The sequence below is a fragment of the Zingiber officinale genome, chromosome 6B, assembly GCF_018446385.1.
Source record: "Zingiber officinale cultivar Zhangliang chromosome 6B, Zo_v1.1, whole genome shotgun sequence".
Taxonomy (NCBI): domain Eukaryota; kingdom Viridiplantae; phylum Streptophyta; class Magnoliopsida; order Zingiberales; family Zingiberaceae; genus Zingiber; species Zingiber officinale.
The window spans coordinates 111,998,902-112,010,600 of NC_055996.1; the positions used below are offsets into that span (position 1 = coordinate 111,998,902).

General features: G+C 36.3%; 2 protein-coding genes across 2 annotated transcripts; both read right to left on the reverse strand.

Moving 5' to 3' along the window:
- Positions 1 to 111: 111 nt before the first annotated feature.
- Positions 112 to 2,800, reverse strand: LOC121988948 (NAC domain-containing protein 105-like). Its single transcript, XM_042542685.1, has 4 exons — positions 2,505 to 2,800; positions 1,624 to 1,797; positions 985 to 1,256; positions 112 to 802 (listed from the first exon to the last, which is right to left on the reverse strand). The coding sequence occupies exons 1-4, from the start codon at positions 2,530 to 2,532 to the stop codon at positions 308 to 310; spliced, it is 969 nt and encodes a 322-aa protein (XP_042398619.1). The 5' UTR covers positions 2,533 to 2,800; the 3' UTR covers positions 112 to 307.
- A 3,893-nt stretch (positions 2,801 to 6,693) lies between these two features.
- Positions 6,694 to 10,618, reverse strand: LOC121990537 (WD repeat-containing protein 75-like). Its single transcript, XM_042544655.1, has 9 exons — positions 10,538 to 10,618; positions 10,289 to 10,429; positions 10,139 to 10,183; positions 9,100 to 9,266; positions 8,193 to 8,271; positions 8,033 to 8,118; positions 7,469 to 7,598; positions 7,245 to 7,377; positions 6,694 to 6,827 (listed from the first exon to the last, which is right to left on the reverse strand). The coding sequence occupies exons 1-9, from the start codon at positions 10,577 to 10,579 to the stop codon at positions 6,694 to 6,696; spliced, it is 957 nt and encodes a 318-aa protein (XP_042400589.1). The 5' UTR covers positions 10,580 to 10,618.
- Positions 10,619 to 11,699: the final 1,081 nt, after the last annotated feature.

The following is an 11,699-nucleotide window of genomic DNA, read 5'->3' on the forward strand; positions in this document are numbered from 1 at the left end:
TGGTAGAATAAGTTAAAAATTTAATAAAATGATCGATTCTAGATAAACACTAAGATGGAACACTACTTATGCCCGATGTTCTACATATAGGAAGTAGGAAAAAAAGAGAATAAACTGAAAATAGAATCACTGGTTTAGTCAGACACTTCTTAATGGATTCACAAGTTACAAGTTTGAACTTAAACTCAAGCATAGTAAAAGTTTAATTAACACTTCAAATATTGTTAAATCAAGTGGCTATTAAACTTATTGCCACAATGCTTATTGTCTCATCACGACATTTTAATTAAGTAATATTATCTATCTATCAGCCTTCAAATATCGACAGGAAATGTTCGACTTGGCTTTGCCCTTGCTCATGAGCTCCTTCACCAAACTCATCCACCATCGCACTGCAAGAACCCGATTCATTAATATTTATAATATTGCTATTGTCATTGTTATCAATAAACTTTGGTGAAGCCGAGGAGGAAGCCAGAAGCAGCTTATCCAAAATCTTCCAATCTATCAACTGCTTGCTGCCATTAACAACGGTGTTGCCCTCAACATTACTGGCTTGATTGAGGCATTGCTTGGTGGATAAATTAGTCGGGCTCTCCAAATGAGGGATGTAATTGTTAATCCCACAATAGCCATTAGGAGTTTGGTCAGAAGAAATGTGGGTGTTTACTGGAAGAATTTCAGGGTCATACTGGGAATAGAAAGTGTCAAGGTTGGTGGTGTAAGAAGGGCTAAAGCATATTGGCCTTTGAGTGCTAGGGTTTGGCTTTTGGAAAGCTCTGCAGACAACCCAACCTTCTTCCTGCATGCAAATTTAAGCTAATTAAATGCTCAGTGAACACTAAGAACTACCACCTGTATTTTTCAAATAAATAAAAAATTAAGGAAGTTCATGTCTTATGTATGATCAAGTCCAGTTTACATATCTTTGAAGAAGTAATTTAAACTTTTTTTTTTCTGTTGTTGATGGAAGAATTGACTTGCCTGAGGAGGTCCATGTTCACTTGTTTGGAGCCTGTACTCATGCATGATCCAATCGCTCTTCCTTCCGTTTGGAGCTCTTCCTTTGTAGAACACAAGTGTCTTCCTCATCCCTATGATTTTGGAGTTCGAAAGCACCGGCTTGTCTCTCCCTGTCGCCTTCCAAAACCCGGCAGCAGTGGCCCGATTGGTTCGAGTACCACTCGGGTACTTTCTATCTTTGAAACTAAAGAAGTACCACTCACTTTGCTCATCATCTCCATATTTGCACCTATCTATAAATTTATAACATAAATCAAAGAAAAATCATCACTTTGTGGTACTATATATAGGAATGTTAAACTTGACAAATTTAAATATGTACTCAAAAACTTAATTAATTGATGCTGTAAACCTCATTAACATGCACAAAAGGGATTAATTTTTACAACATAACCAGTGACGCATGACTCGACATATTGCATGATCACTCAAACAAAAAAGCTTAGGGGATTGTTTAAAGCTTCAAAAATTCTTGCATATTCCAAGTTAGTTTTTTTTTTTCAAGAAAAAGATAGTAAAGTTGATCTAAAGGAAAAACATGATCAACCTTTTGAAATTTTACAAATACCAATCCAAGCTAAGGAGAAGATGTGTTCTAACCTTGGAGATCCCATGGCTCAATGCGATAGAGATCGACATCGCGAATGACATCAAGATCGATGCTTTGGCAGGCCACCTTTCTCGCGAGATAGTACCCGACTAATTCTTCCTCGGTGGGGTGGAATCTAAAGCCCGGTGGAACACAAGATTCCACCTCCATTGCTACTAACTCACCTGCAAGACCTTGCACCTCTGAAAACTTACAAGCACAGACACATGATTTGAGAACTAGAAAGAGAGTGGGGCCGAGAAAACTTTGGACTCACAACAAAGAGATCAAGAAAACAATGAAACTATTGGACCACACACCACATACATAAGTTCACCAACTCCATATCTATATATCACTTGTTCAGTTCAATTTATAATATGTATGTTTTTCTTTCCCCTATGTTTGTTGTTTTATAAATAATTGGGTCTTCTTCTTCCTGTCGGCCATAAAATATGGAGGATTGATGGGAGAGGAAGAGTAGACGAGAAAATTGACATTTTTTAAGGTAGAAGCATGCGTTGTGTTTCTTTGAGTGCACTACATGCATGGCTGCAATGCAAAGGGGTCCCCTACACTACTGTATAAAAAATCCTAAGGCACTTTGGATGGCCAGCCTTTTACAGTGACCATGCGCCGCAAATTTTTCGGTATATATGTATAATTAATAAGAATGACCGACTCCTAACCATTAGGAAGTTAATGATTGTTTACAACCATTAATCCACTCTGATTAGGATTAATATATATCTATTAGTATCCTTATCCACTCATCTACATACACTCATGTGATTGATGAGCTAAGGGTTGGAATTTGAGGAGGGATGTGAAGATTTTAAAACCAGAGAAGACTTTAACAATTAACATGTAGATGAAGAGTACATGCACTTACTGGTGGAGCAGTTCAGATGGCAATTCATGATGAGCAGTATTTTTCGACTGATCAAGAACTTTGACTGATTCCAAAAAACGCTCAGTTAATTAAGTCGAAGCTAACAGAATAAGAAGGTAGAGGAATCAAGCAACAAAGACTGATATATAAGAAGCAGAAACGGTGTGAGGGAGTGGATAAATGAATTGACATTGAGGAAGGAGAACGTCGAGAAAGATGGGGTGGTATAATTGCGCGTGGGGTGGCAAAATTGAGAAGAGTTAAAGGGAAAGGAGCGAACGTAGGAGATGGCAGGCGGTGGCCGGCGGTCGATTTGGGCGGCGGCGAGTGGAGTGGCAAGCAACCGCCGCCACCTCCACCTCCTTCCGGCTGTAGCATTTAATTTCTTGCGGTCGGCGGATCCAATGATTACTGCTATTGATGTTTTAGAATTCTCAGAGAGAGAAAAAAATAGTGATCACGAGCACCGTTGAGCCAATCACAGTTTGCAGTCTGCAAGAATTATTAAGTTATATAGAAGATATTACCAAATTAAATTAAAATAAAAAGTAATTTTTAGTATTTGTGTACAAATTCACTTGGAAAGTTATGAACAAATAAAAAAATTTCCTAACAAATTAAAAAATTTTGATGGCCCATTAGCATCCATCTTTACCAATTGTCACAATAGCAATGATTGCATCTTTATCTCCAAATCCAAATGTTGTGCAAATGATTTAGATTTTTTTTGGTGTTTTGTGGATTAAGGCTCCAATAAGCCTTGCGTCATGGCATTCAAAGTGGAGAATATCTGAAACTAAAGATATTGTGGATAATATTTAATTATTTCTGTCCCATGCCTCGAAACAAAGGAGTTACATATGCATCGTCCATGGTCCTTGCAAGTACAAGTTGAGGCCAGCCAGCAAAATGACGACTCTCCCAAGTTATTTAAAAAACAAAGAATTAGCCAAGTGTTCTTGAAAACAGAAGGTTAATTAAAGATAGTTAATGAATTAATTTACTAGCTAAAAGAATGAATTGATGGGAAAGCACGCATGCTTTCTTTGTAGGGCGAAGCGTGAGAAAAGTAACTTGACGTTTATGAAAGCTAATGAGACTCGACTTTATGAAACATAGACGTGAGGCCGGCCCTTAATTGTTAATCAAACTGTGTCTGATTTTTTCAATAAAGCAATCTAAAAGCTAATCCCAATTAAGGTCTAGATTCAAGTATAGACTAGACTAGCTAATGGAACTTTTATTTATGTATTTTGTTTAACAAATTCTAATTAATATGAGATTTAGAGTTTGTAAGATGATGGACTTTATATATCGAGAGAGGACTACTAGGAGCTTTGAACTTAAACATGACACATGAAATTTAACTTGTAAAAGTTTGTATGTGCAAAATTGGACATCTGTGATCAAAGCGAGTTGAGAGAGACAATGACAGAGATCAAGAGGACTACAGGAGAGAAGATCTAGGTGTTTTTGCTTTTTGAAGTCCAGGTATCCAAGTATTTCTACCTTTTAGGTGACTATCGAGTTTTCATGTTACTAGAATGGTGAAATTGAAACCTATCTCTTTAGGCATTTGAAATTTTGTTGAGTTTTGTTTGTGATTAAGTTTTGAGTAAACTTGTTTAATCTGTAACCTTTTCAATTTGCTTTTGCATTAACTACATAAATTATTATTCTTCAGGTAATTTGTTCTTAATTTTGTCGAGTGTTTAACTATATATGATGGGACACAAATGCTACAACTTTGTTTTTCTTGTTGGATATTGTAGATGTTGATAGATTCAGTCAGTCAGTCAGCTGGACGATGAATGATCAATAGGAATTGGTGGATATGACGATGTGAACATTGTCTTATTTATACTATCGACCTATCCTTTTAGTTATTGAGGCATCCTTTCACATAATAGACATATCTTATTCTCGGTATCATTGTTAAAGACTTAATTTCGTCAGTCATCTAGTTTATTTATTTGGATATTGATCATATCCGGAATCTGAGTCAGATCAATGAAAGTCGGGTGAGCTGTTGTTGGCGTTGACAGAAGGATGACCGAGACACCTTTCTCGTATGTGTTTCCAAAAATGGACTCCCACGTGGTGCTGACGGATGATAATGACTGAGCAGACGGTACCTGAGCTCTGCGCATACTCAGACAAGCACACGGGCGTTAGAGGCCAGAAACTAGGGAAAAAGTCTCCGGAGCAGACTCTCCGACGCTCAAGTCAGGTACTTTTTCCCTAGAAGAACAGTATACGAAGGAGAAAGAAAGTAGAAGACAAGTGCGAATGTGCGAGAGAGTGTCCCTGCTCAAGGAAGAGGACTTCCCTTTTTATATGACAGTGCGTACCTCTGGAGGCTGGTCGATGTCAAATAATGTCGGGTGTCAGGTCTTGTCGGGTGATGGAGGACACGCGGTATCCTCCTGTAGGCTGAAGGAAAGTTCCATTCGTAGATGATCACAGACCGTTGGAATATTCCCTGACATGCAGCAGTTATTCTCTGATAGGCGGTTACAATTCCTTGACCTTGTTGTCATGTAGTGCCTTCTGTCCCGACCAGGTATGAATAGGGTAGCTCGGGATGATCAGTTGGGTATACCACCTGACCTAAACCGTGGGGGGCCGGGAGCTATGGAGAGATCGTCCAAGAGCTGACTGGGAGTTGGCTGACCAGGCGTTTAGCTTACTGAGAGCATTAGGCCTAGATATAACCAGGCAGTGAGAGTCCGACCAGTCAAATCCAGGTCAGGTATCTCCCCGACTGCCTACCAGGTCTTAGACCAAGGTGTCTCAGATCTGGAGTTCCGGTCTGTGAGAACTTGACTGGGAATCATGTTGCTGACGTCATCACTATTCACTACAAGAAAAAAGCTAAACAACAACGCTTTTTTGGCGTTGTCGTATGTACTTAAAAAGTGATGTTGTAGATGGTGTTGTAGAAAGTCATATCAAAGACAACGCTTTAAAAGCGTTGTGGTTGGTCACAAAGACAACGCTTTTTAAGCGTTGTCTTTTCGTTCTTAAAAAGCGTTGTTATAGATGCTGTTGTAAAAATGCACATATCAAAGACAACACTTTAAAAGCGTTGTGGTTGGTCACAAAGACAACGCTTTTTAAGCGTTGTCTATTCGTTCTTAAAAAGCGTTGTTAAAGATGCTGTTGTAAAAATGCACATATCAAAGACAACGCTTTAAAAGCGTTGTGGTTGGTCTCAAAGACATTGTTTTTTAAGCGTTGTCTTTTATTACTTAAAAACGTTGTCTTTTTAAATTTATAAAAAATAGTGTTTTTCTTAATTAAATAGCAAAAATTATAAAAAATACTCAAAATTTACATATAATTGAATATCCACAACCACAATCATTTTTATAATAAGACTATTTAACAAATAAATAAAACTTTATATTATACAAACAAAATGTATACATATTGATCCACAAATTAAATTTGTATCATACAAGTTATCCTTAACTTCATGACAATAATTTTTCAAACACACAAGTTTTACAAAACCTCATCATTGACTAACCGCTGTTGTTGGTGTCCATCGCATGGAATTGCTTCTTTAAGTCCAACAATCTCTTCTTCTGAAAGGCTTTCAGCTATCACTCTTAGAGCCATCTTCTTCAACTTGTCATCAACACACCTGGGGTTGTAGGCAATCAAGAAATTTTGTATGAAAACTTTCATACATGTAAATCTCGTACTAAATAATATGTCAATGTTATATATACATGTAATTCGTACCGTAAGTGTGTTTATATAGAATCGACAAGTTTTCTTTAGGGCCAACTTCTACTCAAGCTCTTTAAACACTGCATCAAAATAAAAAAATTGGCATTAGTTCTGTGCTAAATGAAAATCATATTTAGAGGAAAAAGCGGGAGTGCTGTAGATGGATATATTAACCAAGCATATTAATGTTTGACCTGTCTTTACAAGTTCTAAGCATATATATTAACCAAGCATATAACCTAAGAGGAATAAGTTACAAAATGCTACTTGATGTTTGACCTGTCTTTATTGGATTTTGCGGCCCCGGTCTTCTTGTAGCCAGGCACAATGTAATACTTGATGTTGACTCTACCTTTGCAGTTGTTTCGGCTTGAGGAGTGGCAAAGAATGGTGGAGTAGAGGATGGATTTTAGGTATTCATCCGTGCCATCGAGGAAATGACTTATTCCTCTTAGGTTGCCACAGGAACAGGATCTTCCACATCGAAGAAAAATATTACCCCATTTCCTTTTGCATCAGCATCACCTGCTGAACTGAGAAGAGCTAAGACGGCGAATTGAGATTCATCATGGGAACAGCTTACGGCTGTAAAAAAATGGGAACCATCAACAAGACAAAAGATTACAATCTTCTAACTACTCAAAGAGAAAATAGTATAAAGTTAAAGAAATATAAAAAATTCTATAAATATTTCACAAAATGTGAGCTTTGTTTGTAATCATACACCATTCGCAAAGCCACGGTAAGTTTATACTGGTCCAACAATGGACTGGTTCTTGCTGCCTATTTTGGACATTTGCAATTTATTAATATTAGTGCATGTATGCTAGAGACACTTGCAAAATAGAAGCTTTAGGACTCAAGATTGTTGTTGTATAGAACTGTTGACATGAACATCTAAAGTGCCAAAAATGGACTGGTTCTTTTTATTTCATTTTAATTTTCTGGTTCTTTTAGTCTTGGATTTATACTACGATCATTTAAGAGCCAAAAAATGCACACCTTCTGTAACAATCCCGTGAGACCAGTACAATGCCAAATTTGAAGTACTCCAAACTGAAAGTTGTGGCTTTAAACCGTGTGTATAGGACACCAGATATTCTGATTCCCCAACAAATGAAGGCTTTGTAATTGGCTGTACAAGAAAAAGGAAAAAAAAACAGATGTAAGGACATTCACTGCTATTTCGATTTGCCAGATAACAATATAGGCAAAATGATGATTACCGAAAGTGTATCTCCAATCATAGCCACAAGAATATTGGAATCTGGATCCCATAATGTAATTATAGTCTCAGCTGCAATAGCAAGGACTGATCCATCGGCAGAAAAAGCAGCAGCTGTTAATGATTTTCCCCTGTCATCAATTCAAAGAAATTAATTTCATGGGAGTTCCACTGCGCAACAACACTATATGATGGGAAAAGAAATATATGCAAGCAAATAATTTCAAAAAATAGTTTAAAGATTTCACCAATAATTCAATTAAAAAACAAGGCATCCTTTAAATTAAGAAACAGTATCTTTTTTTCATAATTAATGTATATACAAAATTGCAAGTTCCATACGCCCAATCAACTGGTTCAGCTCTGAGTAGCATCAAATACAAGTATTACTTTAAATATCTCTGCTTGATTTGAAAGCTGTCTGCTTCCACAAATTATTTCAATTTCATTCGATACAAATAATTTTTTATGTTAAAATAAATCATAAAAACTAAAAGGCATCAAATGAGCAATGATATTAATATAATAAAGGAAAAAACATTTCATTGGCAGCAAAATTTAATACTTGTATGAACCAACAGATTGGCATCTCCAACCAGTTCTCTGGATTGATTCATTATTTCTGTCGGCATGAGAACCATGAACCCAAACCTGAAAAATAGATTACTCATTTAATCATTATATACAATGGGGCAACAGAAAGAAAAGAGCCTAATAGACACTACCTTAAAATCACCACCATAAGATGATGTGACAGCCATGTTGTGTCCAGGGCGAAATGCAAGAGATGAAACTTGAGCATCACTACATCAGAAAGTAAAGAAAATATAAAAAGGTGGTTTATTTTATCTGTTAGAGTGGAAGGTGTAAAGGGTTAAAGAAGTGCAAAGAAAACATTAGTCAAGTAGTGAAAATCTTATAATTTGTCCTGGAGCTCCGAAGGATAAGATTCATGTAACTGATTCCAAACAGTTGGGACAAACATGGGATGGTAGTAATGATAACGGCAGCAGTAACAAAGAACCAAGAATTATTAAGCAGCAGAGAACAACTTGGCAACCAATCACTCAAAGAAGAGCTAAGCCAGCCCACAACCATATGGATCACTCAAGGATAAGCAACGTCAGCCCATAACCATATAGACCAGAAATGAAGTTTCAATATAAAATTGATCAACATTTAACTAATTCAAGATTGTCAACTTGAAGAATTTCTCTAAAATGAGTAATGGTAACAATCAAACTTATCACTCTTTTCCAACAATCAAAAGGTTCAATATGCTGGAATAAGATATGATCTGATCATTCAAGGATGCTTTTCATATTGCAAAAGAAATGCGTGAATGTGCGGATATAATAACCAAATCATAAGCACCAAAACTATATAGAAATTAAAAACCAATGAAACTTCTGTTACATAAAACTAAAGTATCTAGAAAATTGAAAAGGAAATATGTTTGTCTCACTGATATGAAAGACCACATTGGTGTGCCAAATTAAATACTTCTCCAATTGACATCATAGAAAATTAAAAGATTGATGGTCCCTATTCGCAAAGTTATGAAAGATTTATAGAATAAATAAACAAAAAAATAAAGAACAATAGATGAAGCTCTGTTTGTAGTCTTCTTACCTGTGAGGCTCATATATGACAGTGGATAATAAGTACTCTGCCACTAGGGAACCACGAGTCCAGTATTTTAGACAAACCAAACCCCCTAATTTTTCTTCAGGAATTGTCACATCAATGGTAGCCATTAAGGAGCCATCAAGAGAAATGGCTACAAGAGCCACATATAGCTGCAACCATCGAAGTACAAGTACATCCACGAAGAGTTAGCCAAAAATTCAAAGATCTAATTCATCATCTACAAGAATTATGATAGCTATCTATGTTGTAATGCAAAAGTAATTACATGCTTAAAACAAATTATGACAGCAACCAAGCAGATTTTAAGATTGACTCTCTCAAAATGCATCCCCAAGACATTATTTAAATAGGTGCAAATTTGTGATCTCGCTCTATTGAAACACAAACTACACACCAATCCTAGCATGGTAGTTTAGCATGAATCTCAGAAATTATTGAGCTTTAAACTAAATTAAATCTCTATCTTGTCCCAGACAATCCATGACTGATTACTCCAGCAATAGAAACATGTAATTGAATACCCCACAACTGCCACAAAGAGAGCCTGTGGGAGTTATGACACGTGCATTTCCAGTTTCCAGCAAATAGGAACCAATTGTGGTACTTTCTAGCTTATATCCCTGCCTTCTATGTGGCTGGCTAATCAGAATCAAAATGGATATTTTTGTACCCCATAACTGAGTTGTATCAAATATACTTGTTTCTAGTTAATGGAACCCAACAGTAACAGTGATATTTACAGAGCTAATTCCTGGAAGCAATAATGTCTTAGCAAAAAATGACCCAAAGAATCCATAAAAATGCAACTCCAATCAAGCTGTTTACAGAAATTTGGCAGTTGGTACAAATAATGCATTCTTTCCAAATGTCAAACTACAAATTAGAATTGCTTCTAAACTAACAGCCTACTAATGCATGGACGATTGACTCAAAGAGCTACGGATACAACAGAACAAAAGTTAAGGTAATAGTCATAACAGATACAGCACCGCAAATATATCTTGATTAGTTAATGGCGTACCATAACGTCATCTGCAGGCTGAAAATTTCTTTTGCACACTTGGACCTAAGCAATAAAATAAATATCATGAGAACTTGCTTTTTCTTAAAAGGAAAAAAGAGATGTCAAGCTCTAGATGATAATATCAGAATGCAAAAATAGAGCCATCACCTCTGAAACCTCATGGTTGTCAAACAAGCTATAGAATTGTACACAATAATCTTCAGTGGAAACAGCAACTAATCCAGTTGTCTGCTCAAATGCAACTTGTGTGCAGGATCCTTCATGTTTGAGAGGAAACGAAAAAGGAGGCTGAAGATATACTAGAATATATCAACATACGAAAGTTTATCCAGGAAAGGTTTTCAGTAAAACTAAGCCAACAAAGCATTGATGTCTAAACCATATGGTATGACAAACCTTGATTCCCGATATGGATTTTGAGATATCCATTGTAGGCATTTTTAGCAGATGAATGTGATTATCTGAACAAGATACCTGGAAAAAAATATGAATTAACATTGGCTTCCAAATTTCAATTAAATCAAAACATCAAAAGCAGTACAAAGCAATAAAAAGTAGTGTGACAAGTAGAACTATAGAGGTTTATCAATTCTGTATAGGATCATCAGTTGCCAATAATATGCAAAATGCCTGTAGATTTACTAAACAGGACCTCCTTATTAAACATATAATAAAAAATGGAAAAAAACCTCATTTTCAATGAAAAAAATAATGTAATGATATATAAGAAGTCTCCTTAGTTAAGTTGGACATCCTCTTTTGAGTAGGACTTCCTCTTTGATTCCCACGTGATTGAGAACCAGGAATCCTAATTAAAGTGTTTTGGTATTTTAGTCAGATTGAGCCTCACTTTGACTTCAACAACTCTAAATATATAGTGTCTAGCACAAACTTCATCAGATTATGTACTCATCTATGCAAACCATATTTTTAATCAGTCTTCATCAGATTATGTACTCATCGATCCGTGCCATCGAGGAATGACTAAATCATGAGAAAATACAATCAGGGGAGGGGGAAAATTGATGCAGTATGAATCCGGCAAAATGGCTAGTTCGGAAAATAATCAAAAATAAACAAAATCTTATTCTAGAGGGATGGAAGAAATTTTACCTTTCTTTCTTCCGTTCCTCCTACTCTCGAATCTGCTCTGCGAGGAAGGAACTAAGATCGAAGGGTTCAGAGGAGTTGAGGAGCCGTGAGAAGATTAGGAAGGGTAAGCTGACTTTGATTTTTTTTTGAGCAGACGACATTTCAAGAAATAATAATAGCATCGAATGCACATTTCATCTCATCCATGTGCCATAACACCACAGGAAGAAGCCAGAAACTGCACTCGTTTATATAATTAGACCACATGTAACACACTGCCATAAGATCATTAAGTAGGATTTTTTAACATGCTTATACAAACTTCAAACTGTTCATTTGGCATGGAAACAGCTGCTGACTCTGATTCTATTCTTCTTTTTTATCAGATTGTGTAGCAGAATTTTTATGAGGTTCCACAAGAGACTCTGTACCTGCATTTAAACCATCAACATTTTTTGAAGCAGGC